Source organism: Drosophila montana, unplaced genomic scaffold (genome assembly GCF_035044405.1).
Source record: "Drosophila montana isolate Dmon_TW-CO22-7 unplaced genomic scaffold, ASM3504440v1 contig_1962_1, whole genome shotgun sequence".
NCBI lineage: Eukaryota > Metazoa > Arthropoda > Insecta > Diptera > Drosophilidae > Drosophila > Drosophila montana.
Window position 1 is genome coordinate 10116 of NW_026996879.1, and position 20111 is coordinate 30226.

Below are 20111 nucleotides of genomic sequence, written 5' to 3' on the forward strand. Positions count from 1 at the left end.
TGACTTTACAAACGAATCGGTTTTTGGTCAACAACTTTTTTTAACCCATCGATTTTTAAAATGTTTGAATGCCAATTGTTAGTAGGGATCCGTACGAATTCAAAAAGGTATAACATTTAACAATCAGGCAATATTTACCCGAGATATTCAAAAATAATCATCAAAAAAGTTTAGATTTTCGAAACGACCCCGATTTTTCGAAAAAACCCTTGCCACTTGGCCAATTTTGGCCAAAATTTAGATTTTCATTTTGTTGATGCCAATCGATAGTACAGATCCTTACGAGTCCAAAATGGTATAAAATTCCAAAATCGGACATTATTTTGCCGAGATATTCCAAAAAAGCATCAAAATAGGTTGACTTTACAAACGAATCGGTTTTTGGTCAACAACTTTTTTAACCCATCGATTTTTAAAATGTTTTAATGCCAATTGTTAGTAGGGATCCGTACGAATTCAAAAAGGTATAACATTTAAAAATCAGGCAATATTTACCCGAGATATTAAAAAAAAATCATCAAAAAAGGTATAACATTTAAAAATCAGGCAATATTTACCCGAGATATTCAAAAATAATCATCCAAAAAGTTTAGATTTTCGAAACGACCCCGATTTTTCGAAAAAACCCTTGCCACTTGGCCAATTTTGGCCAAAATTTAGATTTTCATTTTGTTGATGCCAATCGATAGTACTGATCCTTACGAGTCCAAAATGGTATAAAATTCCAAAATCGGACATTATTTTGCCGAGATATTCCAAAAAAGCATCAAAATAGGTTGACTTTACAAACGAATCGGTTTTTGGTCAACAACTTTTTTTAACCCATCGATTTTTTGTTGTTTAATGCCAATCGTTAGTAGGGATCCGTACGAATTCAAAAAGGTATAACATTTAAAAATCAGGCAATATTTACCCGAGATATTAAAAAAAAATCATCAAAAAAGTTTAGATTTTCGAAACGACCCCGATTTTTCGAAAAAACCCTTGCCACTTGGCCAATTTTGGTCAAAATTTAGATTTTCATTTTTTTGATGCCAATCGATAGTACTGATCCTTACGAGTCCAAAATGGTATAAAATTCCAATATCGGTCATTATTTGGCCGAGATATTCCAAAATAGCATCAAAATAGGTTGACTTTACAAATGAATCGGTTTTTGGTCAACAACTTTTTTTAAACCATCGATTTTTAAAATGTTTGAATGCCAATTGTTAGTAGGGATCCGTACGAATTTAAAAAGGTATAACATTTAAAAATCAGGCAATATTTACCCGAGATGTTCAAAAAAATCATCAAAAAAGTTTAGATTTTCGAAACGACCCCGATTTTTCGAAAAAATCCCTTGCCACTTGGCCAATTTTGGCCAAAATTTAGATTTTCATTTTTTTGATGCCAATCGATAGTACTGATCCTTACGAGTCCAAAATGGTATAAAATTCCAAAATCGGTCATTATTTGGCCGAGATATTCCAAAAAAGCATCAAAATAGGTTGACTTTACAAACGAATCGGTTTTTGGTCAACAACTTTTTTTAACCCAAAGATTTTTAAAATGTTTGAATGCCAGTTGTTAGTAGGGATCCGTACGAATTCAAAAAGGTATAACATTTAAAAATCAGGCAATATTTACCCGAGATATTCAAAAAAATCATCAAAAAAGTTTAGATTTTCGAAACGACCCCGATTTTTCGAAAAAACGTGATGTAACCCCTTGCCATTTGGCCAATTTTGGCCAAAATTTAGATTTTCATTTTTTTGATGCCAATCGATAGTACTGATCCTTACGAGTCCAAAATGGTATAAAATTCCAAAATCGGACATTATTTTGCCGAGATATTCCAAAAAAGCATCAAAACAGGTTGACTTTACAATCGAATCGGTTTTTGGTCAACAACTTTTTTTAACCCATCGATTTTTAAAATGGTTGAATGCCAAATGATAGTAGGGATCCGTACGAATTCAAAAAGGTATAACATTTAAAAATCAGGCAATATTTACCCGAGATATTCAAAAAAATCATCAAAAAAGTTTAGATTTTCGAAACGACCCCGATTTTTCGAAAAAACGTGATGTAACCCCTTGCCATTTGGCCAATTTCGATCAAAATTTAGATTTTCATTTTTTTTTTTGATTTTAGAGATTCAAGAGCTATGCTTGAGAAAGTCTTTGTGATTTGATGTATTATGACTGTTAACCCGACGCAGGGCCTAATAAAAAGTGCCTTAAAATTCAAAGACGACATAAAAGAACTTCAAATCCTTTGATTCTAATTATGTGAGTATGTAGGGTGATTAATTTATTCAATAGGCAGCACACAAACAAATGTTTAGATTTGTATTTATGTACAAACTCTGTCACTCAAAAGGGAGCCTCTGTAAGAGTCAGCCTCTATGCGCACGCTCTTCGCGGAGTAGAGTCCTATTCCAGGGCCTGTCCCAGGACGGGCACCTTGCGTTCGGCCTTCTGCTTCTGCTTCTCCTTGAGCAGGGCGTAGCACTCGGGCACTTTGTTGTAGAAGTCGCAGAGCTTCGTCTGGGCATTGAACGCCAGATACTTGCCGCAGTTGTAGAGGCGCGGATGTCCATTGACGCACACGAAGTACTTCTTGCAGGTCTGCGGGTGACGATAGTAGCGCAGCTCGCCCTCGGGACTGACATCGACTTCAGGAGCAATGCCATCGACCAGCTCCGGCGCGGGGCAGTTAAAACCGAGAAAAGCCTCAGCATTGCAGCTGCCCACCAGATCGGGCCAGTCGCATTGATAGGTCTCCTCGTTGAAGGCTAAGCCCTCAGGGCATTTGGTCAAGCTGGCCACACCATGGGCGCAGTTACGATAGACACCGCACTTGGTCTCATCCCCATTCGGATAGAAGCCGAACTGGCGCGGACACTCGTCCGTGCCATTGGCAGGCTGCAGACGCGAGCGCTCCTTGCAGCTGGAGTAGGGCGCATAGGTGCATTCGCCTGTCGCCTTGGTGCGTTGGTGGAAGAGCAGACCATCTGGGCAGAGCTTGGCGACGGGCACATCGTCCTGGCATTCTGTGTAGGCGTCGCACTGGTCGCCGGCAGCAAAGCGTCCGTTGGGTATGGGGCACTCGGGCGAGCCAAGGGCTGAAATGAGAAGAGAGAAAAGGTTAACGGGCAATCAATTGCTGGGACATATGCTAAGCAAAACGAAAGACTTAAACAACAAACTCTTTACAAAAATTATTTGACTTTTTATTGGCAAAATGGCAAAAGTTACAATAATAAACGGGCACAAGGCCCTTAACTACAGACTAGAAAACTCGAGCAGCCCGTTGGGCGTGCTTTACATATCCGCAATCTGATTTAACTTTAGCTCCTACACCAGTTCCCCTCCCACGCTTAGATCTGCTTGCGACGACCGGCAGCTGCGGCGGCACGTGCAGCTTTGATCTCGGCGCCCTTCGCTCGGATATCGTTGCTGCAGTTGGGCACATTGTCGATATCGTCGCACTGCTTCAGCTCCTGGTTAAAGGCCTGGTCCTCTCCGCAGCCAATGCGACGCGGCTGACCCGCAATGCAGATGAAGTACACTTGGCAGTTGTCCGGCGACGGATGGAAAGTGTAGTCCGCTTCCTGCTCACCGAACAGTTCCGACTTAACGGCAGGCGCAGGGCAGCGGAAGCCGAGGAACGCCTCGGCATCGCAATCCTCCACCTGATCGGGCCAGTCGCACTTGTAGGAGGCCGGATTCCAGGCCAAACCCTCCGGGCAATCGAAGACGAAGCCACGGCCCGACGCGCAGTTCATGAACTGGCCGCAATGACTCGAATCGCCCATCCGGTAATAGCCAAACTGATGCGGACAGTCCTCAGTGGGCTGGGCGGCCTGCAGACGCGCCTGTCCCTGCGCGCACTCCACGTCGATGGGGTAGCCACATGGGTAGCCAGTGGACTTCTCATTGTAGAGCAGCCCATCCGGACATATCTTCTCCTCGGCCACGCCGTTCTTGCACTCGATGTAGGCATCGCAGGACCCGGAGACGGGAGCCGTGCCATTTGCCTCGCGGCAGGCGCCAGCTGCTGCTTGGGCTGCAAGAGAGGCGGATAGGTTGGGGGTTAATAGGGTCGGGCTTGGGATTGGTTCGCGCTTACCTCTAATGATTTATGATGAAAACTGATGCTTCGATTATCCCTGCATTTTAACTTTTCAATCTTTATGCAAATGAACGAACAACTCAACGGCTTTAAGCAAAGCCAATTCTTATTCTATCAAATATATTTCGAATTTATATTTTGCGCGTATTAATTGATTTGGGTACGACCGATTTAGTTGCAATAAAACAAAAGCTTGATATAAAATTTCACTTAATAAAAGTCCAAAAATAACTCGGTCAGTATAAAGATTGTTGTTTCATAACAAAATATGTTTAGAAGGAAACTAAAGCTATTAATAATTTATATTAGCATTATTAATAATTATATTTAAATTTAAATGTATCATCAATATTGTTTTTATAATAAAATAATACAAAATAAATATGAAAATGTGTTTAATTCAGAAGTGGGCACAGCGCATTTCTTATTAATTGTGTATACAAATTTAAAACCAATTTTGCCCACATTAAGCAATAATTAATTAATTACTTTTAAGCAAGTCCTCTTATTATAAAAGACATCTATTCTGAGAAATTCAGCTCTGGAGCTCTTTCGCTTTGGGTCATGAATCATATAACCAGTTTTTTATTTATTCACATATTCGATTTAAAGATGCAGGGTATTTTCTACATTCACGCTATTACCTGCTTATCCCGAGAGAGTGGCAGGCAGTCAGAAGGAGAAAGAGTACAGTCAAATATTGGGCATTAATTAATTATTTAATGAGAAAATACAACAAGATCTTCGTCTTACAACAATCTTCGGTTCATTGAATATTTAATGCCCTTGTAGAAATTTGCCTTATGGTTTTTGCATACATGTGAGAACAGAGAAACTCGTAAATGCAGAGCTTGGTCAAGACATCTTGAAAAACAGCCAAGTTGTTATTTATATGGTTTTACATACATGTAAGGCGCAAAGTGGAACTAATAAATGTCGAGCTAAGTCTAAATATTTCGTAACACAAAAGCAATATGATGTAGTAGTCCGTTACGGCCGGCTCCAACATATGTATTGCCTGCAACAGAAATACGGACCTATGCTAAAATTAAATACTATAAGCCTTAAAAATGAAAGACTTGTTTGCATAAAAACAGACAAACTGTCAGGCTGACATGACTATACAAACTCGGCTGTATACATTTTATGGGGTCGAAGATGTCTTCTTCTATGCATTACACATTTCATGACAACATTATAATACTCTTATACTCGACAAGGGTACAAAAACCCTATTCGACAATACTTCTTAGTTACATACAAGCCATTCGAAAGATTTTAATGATTATCAGACCCATTCCAATGGGCGCTCACAAGTCAAATCTTGGCCAACAATACGCGTGCCAAGAGGCTAAGACGCGTACAAGAAAACAACATTAAATTGTCAAGACATGAACATATTTGGCTAAGTCGGTTCGTCGGTCTGTCGGTCGTCGGTCTATGTGACGCCTTTGTGACGCCTGAAATTTTAATGAGTTCGCGGTTATTAAATGTTGGTACACACCCCGTTTGTTGAACCCGCGTGGGCATCCATTGTGTCTTGGAATTCGAATTATGTTTTGTATACAGCCGTGCCAAAAGACCACATAACACATTTAAGCTATTTATTATGTTATTTCAAAACTGGGCTGGGGAAGTCCCTGCTGTTTTGACTCAGCAATAATATAAATACCAACAAAGCTAATGAAAAAAATGCTTATAAATAAATTAAAAGAATATTAAAAATATGTAAGCTACTGCTACTAATTTGTCAAGCGAAAGATATTCTCAATAATTTAAAAAAAATCTGAAAAAAAGTTTGATTCATAAGAACTTTTAAATTAATTTAACTAGATCAAAATCAACTAATACTATAATATTTCTTGATAATCGGAAGATAACAGGGAAATCGAGCGACATTTAATTTGTGCTCGTCAAAAGCCTAGTCTTTGGGCTTAGTTCTCCCGCTTCAGCTTGACAAATGGCTTTTCCATCTATTAAATCTCATCTGGCAAATTCAGTAGCTCAACATTTTCCCACACATTTGAAGTCAACAACATTCACTTGATTCCGCATATGCGGCTGCATACTTTGATTGCAGTGCAACGCAACATTTTAAAACGAATTCAATGAGGTGGCCAAAAAAAATAACACAACAAAAAGCTGCTGAATGCAAAAGCTCTCAAAGGTCACATCAACCGGCTGGGCACGCATCGAGATCGAGATTCATATAGCAGGCCGCTGTCCAGTTCGAAAACGAGTTTCTGGGCACATCTATAAACAACGTGGTCCAAGTAGCAGACGCAACAGCAACAGCAAACACAATGCCAGCATCAGCAGCAGCAGCAGCAGCAAATGTTATGTAATATTGATTTTGGGTACTAATTTATATATGCGACGCTCGAGGCGTGTGAATTTATTGTGAAAGAGCTGCCATGTGGCCTTGAAATGAGATTGATTTAACATTTTAAATGAAATGCAATCGGCGCTTTAATAAATTTGCTAATTTGCTATGCGCCCTATGCGGAAATCTAATTCGTTGTAGTAGCACTGTTTTTTGACAGTTTTCATCTCATGCCATTTCCTGGTATTGTTGGAAAATCCATTCAACATGGGCTGGCTGCCAGTGGCAGTTGCCTAATTGCGCGATGACGCTGCTCGATCAACTAAACTACCGTCACATAGGTATAATTAAAGCGAATTCCGTGTGCAGCTGGGAAAATGCGTTGGTGTTGCGCGTTTGTTAGGTGTCTCAGGGGTTGGGACTTAAGTGCGCGGCGCGTTCATTTCGAAATTTTAATTGTGTCGCCTCCAATTGATGCAATTACTATTGTTTTGAGTTTGAGAGAGAGTGTGGCATTTAAATCTAGCTAATCGTTTTATTAGCATTTGTTTCAATAATTAAAAACGTAACTAAATAAAATTATGTTTAATTTAATTTTAAAAATTTGTAATTCTCAAAATGCTAAAATATAATATAAAGACAATTTTAAATGTGAACAGTTTCAGCCAATAATAATATAATCTGATATACGTTAATAACGGATCCCAAATCTTAACTAGGCTCATCTGCGTTTAATTAAATATATTTTTTAAAAAATACGTTTCGATATATATATATATATTTTTTATTTTTTTTTTATGTTAATCCGGTATTTGATTTAAATTTTTATATGAACAAATGGAATAAATTAAAATACCTCGTTAAGCTCAAAATGTCACTTCTGACGAGTTTGAGAATAACCTGATATGATTATATTTTTAATTTGAATAGTTCATTTTGTTACTTTGTTTCATCTTTTTTTTTTCTTTTTCACAATTTTATGACGTTAAATAATTTGCCATCTTGCACAAGGCGAACACTATTTTGTATTTACTCTTTAATTATTTGGGCTTACTAATAAAACGCATTCGCTTAAAGTGTACCCAAAACCAATTTTAGTTCTGACAGATGTGCACAAGTTTGTTGCCTAAGTCTTTCGTTTCGCTATGAAATGTTTGTGTATGGAATTTTATTGTCACTTACCCAGCGAGCCAAACATGGCCAGACATAACAAAGCACTGATGATTATTTTCGCCATATTAAACGTAAATGAGTGTGTGTGTGTGTGTAGGTGGTTATCCTTCAAGTGTAGTCCTTAGGCACTACGTTCCGTTTAGAGACGGGAAGCGAGCGCGATGTGCAACCAACGAGCAGACAATTTCGACTGTTTTGCGATAGATACGAGACGCAGATCTTAACTGGTAAAATGGCAAGCGACGCCGACAGCAACGCTGATGAGCATGAGCTGAGACTCGGGCTGACGCAGTTGCTGATCTTCTTCTACTTCAGTTACGTATACGAAAGCGACAACTTTTGTCGCCTCGGCCGTTCGCTGGTGCTGTTGCAATAAAAACAAATATGTTAATAAATAACCAAAGCGCATAACAACAACAAAAAACGAGACGAGCGAGCGAGCGAGGCAGCCGGCAGCTTCTAGCAAAGGCCCAGCGCCATCAATTCGACAAAAAAAAGCTCGTCTCGCTCGAGATGAGTCAGTGGCAGAGCAAGATACCAACAGGTTGTTTTAGCTGAGCTAGCAACTGCGTTAATATTAATCAAAATTTGTGCTTAATTTATGTTAAATAAATGCTTAAATGCTATCTATCGTATTTGCATTTTTGGCACTCTTATTTTCGTTTAAAGCCACAAAATGAAACAGAAAAAAAAAGATCTGGCAGAAAACCAGAAAAATTCAAGACAGCTCTTAAAGTCAAGGACGGGGACGAGCTGCGCCCATGCCCATGCTCGAGCCTACGGCTGTGCCAAGTGCGGGGCTACACCATTGTCTCAGATTCGGCACGGCGCTGTCTTGGCTAATCTGGTCTTGAATTCAGCTCTTAACGTGAGCAGCTTTGGAGATTTTTCTTCAAAGATTCAAAGAAAACCAACAATATGTTTGCTAGCAAGATTAGCTAAAAAGATATTAGCGTGTCTTGCATTAGAAATTGATTCTGTGATGTTATTCATTAAAAACAAGACATAATTATTTTAAATTGCAAATGAATTAGTCTTGGGCCAGTGTTTGATTATACTAAGTTAGGATAGTTAGATCTTACTATAACATGTATATGTATATAAATAGATAGAGTCAGATAGAGTCTAAAAACTTCTTAGAAAAGATGATAGAAAAAGAATTAATATTTGTTAGCAAATATTAATAAAAAAAGATTTTAAACAACTCACCTTGCAGTTATTTTATTAAATACGCAAATCATGTGTTTCATTTTAAACTGTTTTTATTTTTATTTTTACAATACTTATGCGTAGATATATTTCACATCAGTTTGTGAACTTTCTTACATTTCAGCTAATAGTCCTTGCTCAGCAATTGTCGCGTAGTTCACGCCAAAAATCTTAGAAATCAAATAAAGATTGAAGCGATTAAATGCTGTGCTCAAATGAATATATAAAAGGCCTAGGACTGTAGTGGACTTTGTTATATTTATGGCCTAATAAAGATTTACGATAATGAAAATACTTCCTAGTGCTGGACAGTAATATGTAATATTCAATTAAATAAAAATAATAATATTGTATAATAATAGTTTTTTAAACATAATATTGGCAGGCTAGCTATAAGAAGACTCATTCAATAGTGCATGACTTCGACTAACTGCAGCTTAAATATCAAGTCGTTCTGAAAACCATAACAAAACGTTTTGTTTAAGTAAATCAATTGTTGTAATTCTCACACACATACATATATGTACAAATAGCTTAATTCACTTTGATGTACACAATACATGAATTTATATATAATTAATTACTATTAATTATTTACATACAAAAATAATGCTCTTTGTTTCTTACGAAAATCGTGTTACACTTATGTAATTTGGCCTGAACAAAATGCCGATAAGCCAACACAACAAAAGGTGTCTGTGAATTATTTATAAAAATACAACGAAAATACAATTCACTGCCGCATTACCTACGTTTTTTTTTCTTTTATATTTTTCTTTTTCTTATTTCTTTTCGATCTCTAAGGCACTTTAATACTTTATCAATAATATATGTTTTTTTTTTTTTTAATTTTATGTTTTTGTAACAGTTTTGTTTTGGGTCTATTTAAGCTACTTTCTCAATAGTTTTTATTTTATTTATTTGATATTGATTTTTAATTTATATTTATTGGGATTTTACTTTTGTCTGGCTAATTGAAATTTATCTGGATGTACTAACTTTTTGTAACAGTTGAGCGCATAAAATTGTTTAGCGAATTGAAAAGTTACTGCTAACTGATTTAATTGTAGACTTATAGATAGACATACAATAGATACAAACACCAATTGATTTTTTTCTTTTTTTTTTTGTATGTTGTTCCCAAGACACTCTCAAAAATGTTTTCACATTTTCACAATTCACAATTGCTTCGGCAATTGTCACATTTCCAACTGTCAACTCCCAACAAAAAAGCGCCCTTTAATTTCTATATAGTGGGTTTAAGGCCTGAACAACAAACCCCTTATGCCAAGATTTTAGCATGTGTTTGTCTATATATTCCTCGTTATGTTTTTAACATTTATATGTGCACAAGTTTGACTTTAAGTTCAACACTAAAAAAAAAAAGCATATACAAAACTAGTTTAATGCATATGATTTTCAGTATGTTTTTAGCTTGATTTCAATTCGGTTCGTCTCTTACTGCTTAGGTTTTAATTAAATTTAATTAATGCTCAAATTAATCTTCGCCTTTACTAGTACAAATATCACGGTTTGCATTTACGCATTACGCTTTAAAACGTATTTTTAATTAATTGTTTTGTTAATTGTTTAATTTTAGGCATTAACTTGAACTTCATTCCCAAGATTTGTATAGTTGTATTTTGTTATATTCTCTTTTAGTTCTCTAGATACTCGTAAGTCTGTACGCATTATACGTATGTAATTTTTCATTTTTCAGCATTCTAAGTTTAAACGTTTTTAATTCTTTTTTGCAATTTCTCAAGTCTATTTAATTCTTGTAATAATTAAACCTTGGCTGTCTAATTTTGAAATTAGTTTCAACTAGTTTCTAAACCTATTTGTTGCCCATTCTATTCGCTTTGAAACTTAAGACGGTAGACGGTCCAGTTGGTGACCCACATACAAATATAAATGGTTAGACTATTGTGGCTAGGAATCTCTATATATAGTATGTAAATATCTTGAAGAGCTAATCCACCTAACAACCATTTGATGGCAGCTGGTATACAAAAAATGGTATGTTCTTCGTTACGGGGACAATGGGTAAAAATACTTGAGTGTTCCAAGAAAATTGTTGAAGGGAAGCAGAAATTAAGACATAACTGTAACTAATTGTAATGAAATTCCATTCACGATAAATCTGCTAACTAACTTAGACAGGACATAAATTAAATGGCTTAAATAAAAATTGGAAGTAGGACTTAAACTAAATCATAATGACTGCCCGTGAGCACAAGGGCAATGCAGCCACTGGACAGCAGAGGCATTTTTTGCAGTCCCAATGGGATTCCTGCCTCGGATCTGTGTGGATGGCGCATTGCTTGAAATGATATGAGCCAATGTGAAGATCAAAGCGCTTAAGAAAACTCTTGAGCTGTTTCCGGTGAGGACTCACCCATTCCAGCTGTATGGCAGCTCCTGGCTAACTAACTTTAATCAGCATTTACAAAAAGAACCAACAACTAGCTACGTTTAACGTACTTAAGCCGTGCTCCTAAGGCTTCGCTTATGCATAGAGTAGAAAAACACCCGCTCCGAACTCTTCTGGTCTATAAACCTAAGTAATTCTCTAAACCTAAGCTAACTAACTAACACTAACTAGGCGTTAAATACACACACCCACACACACACACACACACACAATGCTAATGCCATTAGGAAAGGCCTCCGAAATAGTAGTCTATAGAAGGGCTTCGACATCGGCATCGGCATCGGCTTCTATAGCATTGCGAATATAAATTGTGTGCTTAGCTGTTTTTGTTTTTTCAGTAGTTGTTGTTGTAGTCTTTTCGCAAACGTCTCGCTTGAGGAAGTCGGTGCTCAACTGTGCTTCAGGATTAGTTACTATATCGCACAGCCCTTGCGCATGCCGTACATGATCTTCAATTCCGGATATATGATCTTGCGTATCAACTGATTCGTCTTGCCCGCCAGCATCGCCCGCCGATTGTCCTTTTTCAGCACTTTGATGCCCGGCTTGTGCACCAGAAATGCATTGTCCAGTATGTGGAACTCGTAGTCCAGCACGCACAGCGAGTAACCCTGAAGATCCGATTAGACACAAGCCCAAATCTACATATATGAACCAGCAAACTCACCTGCGTCATCTTGTCGCTCTTTCCCTCCCAGCTGAGCCGCTCATCGTAATGGGGATCCGCATGGGTGCCAATGTAGATGGGCTCCCAGTGCACATAGTAGCCGGTGCGTTTGCCTATGTGAAACACACTCAGCTCGTCCGTCTCATTCGCAGCCATCCATTCCTTGGACTTGGGCACTCCGTGGCAACTGGCGCACACTCGCTTGTGGAAGGGTATGGCCTTGCCGGTGCGCAGAAACTCCTGCAGCTCTGTTTTATCGTGCGGCACCGGTGAATTCTCATCCACCTCGAATATGCTGAGCGGAAATACTCTGCGGAATGGAAAGTAAATTAAATTAGTTTATTTAGTTATTTCCATAAATACTAAGTACTTGATAACTACTTGAAACTGACTTTCAAGTAGTTGGGATAAGTTTTAAGGAACGATGAACATATATTAATACAATTTTAACTAATTTGTGTCAATATTTATAATCCTGAATTTATACTTTATTGCTTTGTGTGAGATAGTCTCTAATAAATTCTTCCTTTTATTCAAATTTTTACTCAACATTTTCTGAATTCACCGATATACCTTCAGAAATATTAATTTCAGAAATATTTCATATCTGATATTAATTATTCAGATTTTCACAGCATTTATATGCCTATTATTTATCTAGTCTAGTCGGAAAACAACAATATGTTTCAGAGGTAAGAGTTTTCTCTTTCTGTTTCGTCAGTTTGTCAGTTTTCTAATACTCAATTTTGGCATAATAAACCGTTGTGTTGTACATACATTTTAGATAAAATATTTGACGTTAAATTGATTTTCTATAATCGCACTTGTTTTGACAAATAATAAAATTTCGAAATAAATAATTGCAGTTCCTTTTTAATCATTCCAACTATTTAACAAGTTTAATAATACTCATTAAAGAAAGTGTAATCAATTTCTAGTAAATCGCAATTGGATTTCAAGTCGAAAAAAGTGCAAAAGTTTGAAAATTTCTATTAAAGCAAATCAATAAGCTGCTCGTCTTCTTATATATTTGGAGTGCTTCGCCTACTCGCAAATGCCCAGCATATTAAATAAAAAATATAAAACTTACCTGGGCGCCTTCCGCCGCAGATACTGCTCGTTGCGAGCAATCATCTCAAGGAATTTCTTGACCAGTCCGGGATTCGGATACAGTTCAATATCCGAGGCGAGGATAAAGTGTGTGAGCGCCGCATCGCGTGCAATGTTGCGACCCACGTTGACTGGGTAGAGTAGCTTCTTCTGCGCCTTGTACAGATGCCCGGAGCTGACATTGAAGTACGGCGCAGGCAGCGAACAGTTGTAGCCGGTCTTGAGCGCATCCTGTGCCTTGGGCACGCTCTTGGGTATGTGCTTGGTGCCAAAGTAGACGTGAAAAGTGGCAAAGGAGCGCACCAGCTGGTTGCCAGGCACGCAGTCCCGCAGATACTTGATGGAGTCCAGTGTGGGCTGGAAGTCCGTGCCGGGCGCATGCATTGCTATGCTAATAGGTGCGTTCCAGCTGTATGTGTGCGGGTATGTTAGTTCAGTTGGATAGAATAGACAATGATAGGAGGGCTTACCGTTCCAGCAGCGGCACCAGATTGTCCAGAAAGGTGTAGTCCGCGTGCGTTGTGTAGGTAATGGACTCGTGGCACTTGAGTTCGCCATGATCGGCCCTCACATAGTTCTGCAGCACCCAGAAGTCACCGCGTTGTAGCGTCTGCTGGTTGTAGTCGTGCTCAAAGCAGTTGAGCAGCGTCCGCACGCGCTCGTCCAGCTCCTTCTCGTCGCCGGTGACTATGTAGCTGTCCGGCTGTGTATTGTTGAGCTCTGCGGCAGCGCTGCTGCTGCTGCCGCCGACTCCGATGTTGCCCACAACCTGACCAGGATCAGCTGAATTGGGCTGCAAGCCGCTGCCACCTCCACCGCCACCGCTGTCGTTGACCACTGGGGGCGGAGGAGCCGCAGCTGCCACAGGCTCCGAATTGGCATTGCCTGTGGCTGCTGCGAGCACCTTGTCCTCTGCAAAGGCCGCCTCTGACTGCACAAGGAATAAGACAATTTTAAATTCATTTTGCGTTTTTATAACTTGAGTACTTACATTCACATTTTTCGGCGTGGGCTGCTGTTGTGGCAGCAAGGGAGAAGCCTGCAGGGAGGCTGCCGCTGGCTGTTGTTGCTCCTGCAACATGAAGCCGCCGCCGCTGGTGAAATTGTTGCCTCCGCCATTCATCAGAATGCAGCCTATGTACAGTAGGACGGCTACGTTGATGAGTATGCTGCAGCGCAACAGCCAATTGCGGCGTGTAAACATTTTCTGACCCAGCGGCTCAAAGCGCATGTTGAAGCTGCAAGCAGATAATTGTTAATTAATTAATTTAATTGAAAACATTTCAATTTAAATTAATAACAGTCTGCTGTTAACAAAAGCGCCACCTATACTGTTATCTTGGTACTAATGCTATTCACAAGCGTTGCCAACTGTTCGCAACTGCGTACGCTGTTATTGCCAGCAATCCAAACACAACTCGTGACAAGCGAAACTGCTGCATGTTAAGTGACTAGCAACTATAAGGCAAGTGCCTGTGACTGTTACCCTCTGTTAACTCTCTGTTAACCGTCTGTTCCAGCTATGCTATGGCAGTAACGAGTACTTCTGTAAATATCGCGCATCTCTATACTTAGCCATTTTGAGTACAACAGCTGTTCAGATCGGCGCCTTTTTACTGCGGATGGCGCATAAGTTGACAAACTAAATACAATATTGTTAAATACTTAATATATTCATAGATACGCACACAAAATGTCTTTGCAACAAGCTCTAGATGATTGCCTAATCGACTTCGACAGACGTGTGCTGGTCACCGATTTGCTGGAAGAGTACAAATTAACATATAAAGAAACTCACGAACTGCTCGAGGCGCACATTAAACAGCAAGAAAGTGCAAGTGCCACCAAATACGAGAAACGCTTTCTCGTCCATGGCATGCAGGCAGCTGGGGACGGTGAGCTGTATACGATTGTGCAAGGCGAAGATAAACTGAAGGAATGGCTGACCAAATTACAAAACGCGCAATCCCAGCTGTATTCAGTGGAAGTGGCTGGCGGCTCCAAGAGCGCTGCGCCTATTTTCAAGCCCATGCAGCATGTGGAGGTGCAGTTGGCTAAGCTGGAGCAGCGAGCGGGCGCCACGCCGAAAGGAGTCACCAATGGCGTGAGCAATGGTGTCCACAATCCCTCAGATATATCAAAGCCGTCCAGCATTAAGGTGGAGCAGTCAAGGCCTAGTGCCACCAAAGTGGAGTCTGCCGCGCCCGCAGAGCAGCATAACAAAACATCACCGAGCGAGCAGAAGAGCAAAGCAAAGGCACCAGCAGCAACTGCGAAAAAGGGTAGCATCGGCAGCTTCTTTAGCGCGGCTCCGGCGGCTAAAACGCAGCCTGCCAAGGAAACCAAAGCAGCTGCCACCAAACCTGCCGCCGGCAGTATGGAGAACTTCTTTAAGAAGCAACCAGCGCCCAGCAGCAGTCAGGCAAAGGAAAAAGAAGCAACGTCTGCCAGCAACACCTCCGTTCAGCTGTTTGCTGAGGAGAGCGAACCCTCCTCCGACGAGGAGGAGAAATTGGATAAGCTGCGACGCAAGGTGGTCGGTTCAGGGGACGAGTCAGACGAGGCGGACGCGAAGCCAGCAGGTAGCAAGCGGCGTCGCATTGTGGACTCCGACGATGAGGAGCAGCCACAAAAGAAATCAGCTGAACCGCAGCAGGAAAAGGAGGCAGAGGAGCCAATGGAAGTGGAGGCGGCGACAAATGAAACCTTTCTAGATGATGATGGCTTTGTTATAACTGTAAAGGCCAAGAAACCAATGCAAGCGGCCAAGAAAAAGGCTTCGCCGACAGCAGCAGCAGTAGCATCAGCAAAAGCTGCAGCTGCATCTGCACCAACTACAAAGAAAAAATCACCGCCGTCGGCACGCAAAAGCACAAAAGAGACGCCTAAAAGCAAACAGGGTAGCATCACGAGCTTCTTCAGCAAAAAGTGAATGCGCCCCCAACTAGTTTCATGGCTTGATTATATGTAACAATTACTGAGATTAACAAATCAAAATGCTTGCATTCCCGAAATACACACGAAATACTACAAATTATTATATGTATAATTTATATTAAATTAAATTTTTTTTCTTAGTTTTCTCCCATTGATTATGTTACACAAACTAAGTTCACAAATAAAAATGCTTGCATTTACGAATTACACACGAGATGCTAAAAAACATTTCAAGTTTTACATTAAATTGAAGGTAATGAAAAACTTTAAGGTTGTTTTTAGGGTTTTATCTATTTAAGTCTTAGTCACCCACAATTTGTTATTTCAATTATTTTTCTCGCTAATCTCAACACGAATATAAATCTCCAAACACAAGTGGAACTTTTTTTTCTGTTTAATTTGCGTGATCTTGCCTTTTTTTAGTGGCTTCCATTATCAGACCGTCTGCCCTTACGGACGTCGTACTCGAACTGTTCCATATCTGGTCAGCGAGTGTTCTTATAAATTTAGGCGTCCTACTCTGCGCTATTTGCATTGACGCTTGTTGTTTTTTTCTTTATCGTGCGTCATGAATGTTGCGCTACTTGTTGCCTCAGTAAATGACACTTGTTTACTCTTGGAGCCAGCTTATCAATTTGCTACTTCCGATTGCGGAATGATAAGCGCTGTTTAATTAGTCCACATTGCTACAGTAAAGGTAGATTCTATCCTTACTGCAACATTTATCATTCCTTTTAATGTTGCAATTTGAGCTTTACAACAAAAACAAGTTTTGCATTTATTTTGCAACCTAAAATACGAGTGCAACGACTTTTCGAGTCAGACCAACGGGCGAGATGTCATCAGCATTACTCGGAGTGGCAAAAAAAAATAATAAAATACCGCAGAACAGGAAGCGCGAAATTAGCTGTTTCTGTTTTACTCTTATTTTTATTATTTTTTTTGGGCACTTTGCTTAAAGTGCCGCCAGAAATTTAATTAGTAACGGCATCAACAACAATTAGTTGAGATTCCCACATTAATTACGCAACGCTCTTAACTGTGCCCCAGGTGAATCATGTTCTTAAAACACACATTATTCTATAAAATTCCCTTAAAAATGAAAACTTGTTGAAATGAAGCGAAGTTTTTCACTTTTTTACCTAATTATTTAAAAATATTTATAATCAAATTCTTGAAGTGTTTTAAAATTCATAGATTGCAGTTGCAAAAAACATCTAGAATTGGTAATCGGCTTTTAATAGATGTAAGGAGGCAGTGTTTAAATTAATTCGTTTCCCAAAACAGCAACACAAATTTAGTTAACCCTTAAAAGAAAAACATGAGGTTTGCAGACGATATTATTATTCTAATTCATTCTTGATTAGCGTCAACAGTCGGGTTGATATAGTCAAGTCCGTCTGTCCATCTGTCCGTCTTTCTTTTTCAATGCAAAGTAGTCTAGACACTTTGCATACGTCCGTCTTTCTGCTGCAGGCAGTACACATGTCTGTCGGATGGGAATACTATATAGATGGCTTAGGAATGATCGGTCGAAAATTAAGTTCCTGCCATCAAAAAGGTCTGTTTTTTTCTAGATACCGCGAAAATGAAGAATTTGTATGAAACACTCTTTTGTTAAACAAGATTTCTTACACAAACTGAACATTTATAAGAATCGCTATGCTGCTTATATGCGCCTATCAAGGTATATCTTTAGCGGAAGTTCGGTCGGTACTCTGTGCTGTATTTTGATTTCCAAGATATTTTTAAAAAATTCAGCAATTATGAGCTACACTAGTCTCTCATATCTGCAAGACATAAGCCAAATGTTTACAAGGCTTTTATATCTTCGGCGTAATATTTATGTTATATAAGATCAAATTAGGGTAGAGTTATGACGAGCAAAGGTGGAAAAATAGTAACTGAAAGAGGGAAATGGATGCACACTTAAGGTTGGAGAGACAGAGCTTCTGAGAAGAAAGGATCGACACAAAGACAGAGTGGCAGAGATTCCCGAAGAACAAGAAGCATAGCAAAAAACTGGGTCAAATATGTAAATCATTGGCAAAAGCTCAAAGAAATACAAATATTGATTATTAAATAAACAAAAGTGAAGATACGTAAATTTGGCATAAGCTCGGACACTTTCGAAAGCGTACGCACAACAGTTAAGAGATCTCGGCTGCAATTGATGTGCTATTATTTTAGTAATTCATTCTTTTCTTTATATATTTTTTGGCACTTGCGTGTGCTCATTAGCGCAGAAAAAGTATCATTCGAATACAAATTGAACGGTCGCTTTCGAGCTAGAGCTGCTCCATTCATTAGGGGCTCCCCTGGGGGCACACGCGCGCCCGGGCATTTTACACGCATCATTGGAATCGCTGCCGTCGCTGTCACCGCCGACGGAGTTGATGGATTGGAGTGAAAACTGCGAGATGTTTCAAGTTCAATGCACCGTCTTGACTGATGGCCCACTCCCCCCTCCTCCTCCCGCCGCCACGAAAGGGGGTCTGCGGTAGGTGATTTTATCAGATACTTCTTGGCAGGTATGCGGAAAAAAAAGTGCCACTGGTTTTTGTGTGTTTCTGGGACACGGGGCTCAGTATGGGACTGGATTGAGTATATGTGCTGGATAAATTTGCATAGCCTGCGGCCAGTTCGAGTCGAACGCCTCGGGTAATCCGCACTGTCGCATCAGCAAGCCACGCGCACAGGAAACCAACGAGAAATCAGCATCTGAATCAGAATGAGAATCTCGTCAAGCTGCGCACTGCCCGCCGGGCAATTTGATAAAAATCTTTTGCGCGCGCTTCGCAACAAGTCTCTTCTGGTTTGGAGTTAGAGTTCCTCTCTTTTATGGTCACATTTGCCATCATAATAATCGTGTGCAGAGTTCAATGGCAGGCACTTCTAGCGTTCCAGTGGGTTGCTTGGCGGGTTCTTAAGCATGGCGTCGCTTTTATGGCCCCGCTCGGCCCACTCAGTTGCTCTGGTGATTATGCAAAACACAAGAGCGTTCCATAAAATTTGGAGCAAAACGTGAGAATTTTTATGAGTTTTCAATTTGCCAATTGCACAGACCCGAGCGGCCCAGAAGTGCGACACACGTTTTTACCATTTTCGATTGTTTTTAATTGTTTACTTTTTATTTGCAGTTCTTGTCTGCCTCAAAATGTTGCCTGGCAACAACGTCGCGAGAATGACTGATGAGGCATGGGTTAAGAGTTTGGCAATCGACTCATTGAAATATGAATATTTAATTAGGTTTCTTAATGAAACAGGTTAAGAGTATCTTGGGGCGAACAATTGATAAAAACAACATCTACACATGACTAAAAGGAATTCTATTTTTGTGCTCATGAGCCGATAGAAATATGCTGATTTTTTGTTTGTTGTCTCCAAATTAAAATTCTTAATAAATGCGGGATCTTCGAATAAAGACATTAGAGGCAAAAACTCTATTTTATAATGATTCACGTGTTCTTAGATACCAGTATAAGCTTTATTTTGACTAACTAAATTCTGATCAGCTTGCGTGCAGCTCTAAAATTATAATTCTGTAATTCATATGTGTTGTGTTAAATTACGAATATATTTTTTTTACTACTACTTTAAACATATAGATTTCTACAACGTCTTATACGAAAAATGTTCAAAAAAGGGGGGAAAATCACAATTCTCGGAAGTTAGAAAAAATGTAATACTGCGCTAAAAAACTTTTAACTTGTATTTTAAGGTACAAGTAATTTAAATATTGTACACACTGTAATTATTTGTTTCCTCAAAAAAATGTATGACAAAAGAAATTATTAAAAAAAAAAAATTTGTTAATGTTGAATATGTTCTTTATAATTCTAATCAGCATAGTTCGAGGTCGAATCTAACTATAATTGCAATCGGTAATTATCGAATACATAAAGAAAGACAATATAGTCTTTGTTCAGTATCTGTCCAGTATCCAAATTTCAATCTGGGATTAACTCATTGTGCCACCTTAGATTAACCCCACTTTCAGCATCAATTTTCGCCCGAACGCAGTCATGAAGTCAAAAACTCTTTCAAGAAATGCCAGCGAAATCTAACAATAAAACATTCCAGCAACAACAGCAACAACAGCAGCTGCCAGCGCAATCTAATTAGACATAATAAGCCGC

The 20111-nt window shown here is 39.3% G+C and overlaps 3 protein-coding genes across 6 annotated transcripts in view; 1 reads left to right on the forward strand and 2 right to left on the reverse strand.

Annotated features, from left to right (window-relative positions):
• Positions 1-2269: 2269 nt before the first annotated feature.
• obst-E (obstructor-E) lies at positions 2270-7863 on the reverse strand. Of its 2 annotated transcripts, none has more exons than XM_064700843.1 (2): positions 7625-7858; positions 2270-3109 (listed from the first exon to the last, which is right to left on the reverse strand). In XM_064700843.1, the coding sequence occupies exons 1-2, from the start codon at positions 7677-7679 to the stop codon at positions 2418-2420; spliced, it is 747 nt and encodes a 248-aa protein (XP_064556913.1). In that variant the 5' UTR covers positions 7680-7858; the 3' UTR covers positions 2270-2417. The 2 variants fall into 2 exon arrangements, with proteins under 2 accessions (XP_064556913.1, XP_064556914.1); XM_064700844.1 differs by lacking the exon at positions 2270-3109 and adding an exon at positions 3196-4053 and having other exon boundaries at positions 7625-7863.
• A 996-nt stretch (positions 7864-8859) lies between these two features.
• The window catches only part of LOC135441288 (beta-1,4-glucuronyltransferase 1-like), a 69567-nt gene continuing 58315 nt past the window's right edge, over positions 8860-20111 (reverse strand). For all 3 annotated transcript variants that reach the window (XM_064700833.1, XM_064700831.1, XM_064700832.1), the window contains 5 exons: positions 14027-14273; positions 13506-13966; positions 13016-13444; positions 11926-12235; positions 8860-11869 (listed from right to left, as the gene is read on the reverse strand). In XM_064700833.1, coding sequence (XP_064556903.1) covers positions 11672-11869; positions 11926-12235; positions 13016-13444; positions 13506-13966; positions 14027-14266 — 1638 coding nt within the window. In that variant the 5' untranslated portion in view covers positions 14267-14273 and the 3' untranslated portion in view covers positions 8860-11671. The remainder of the gene's footprint in view (positions 11870-11925; positions 12236-13015; positions 13445-13505; positions 13967-14026; positions 14274-20111) is intronic.
• PolD3 (DNA polymerase delta subunit 3) lies at positions 14615-16177 on the forward strand. Its single transcript, XM_064700841.1, has one exon. It carries the CDS (start codon positions 14729-14731, stop codon positions 15965-15967), a length of 1239 nt encoding a protein of 412 aa, XP_064556911.1. The 5' UTR covers positions 14615-14728; the 3' UTR covers positions 15968-16177.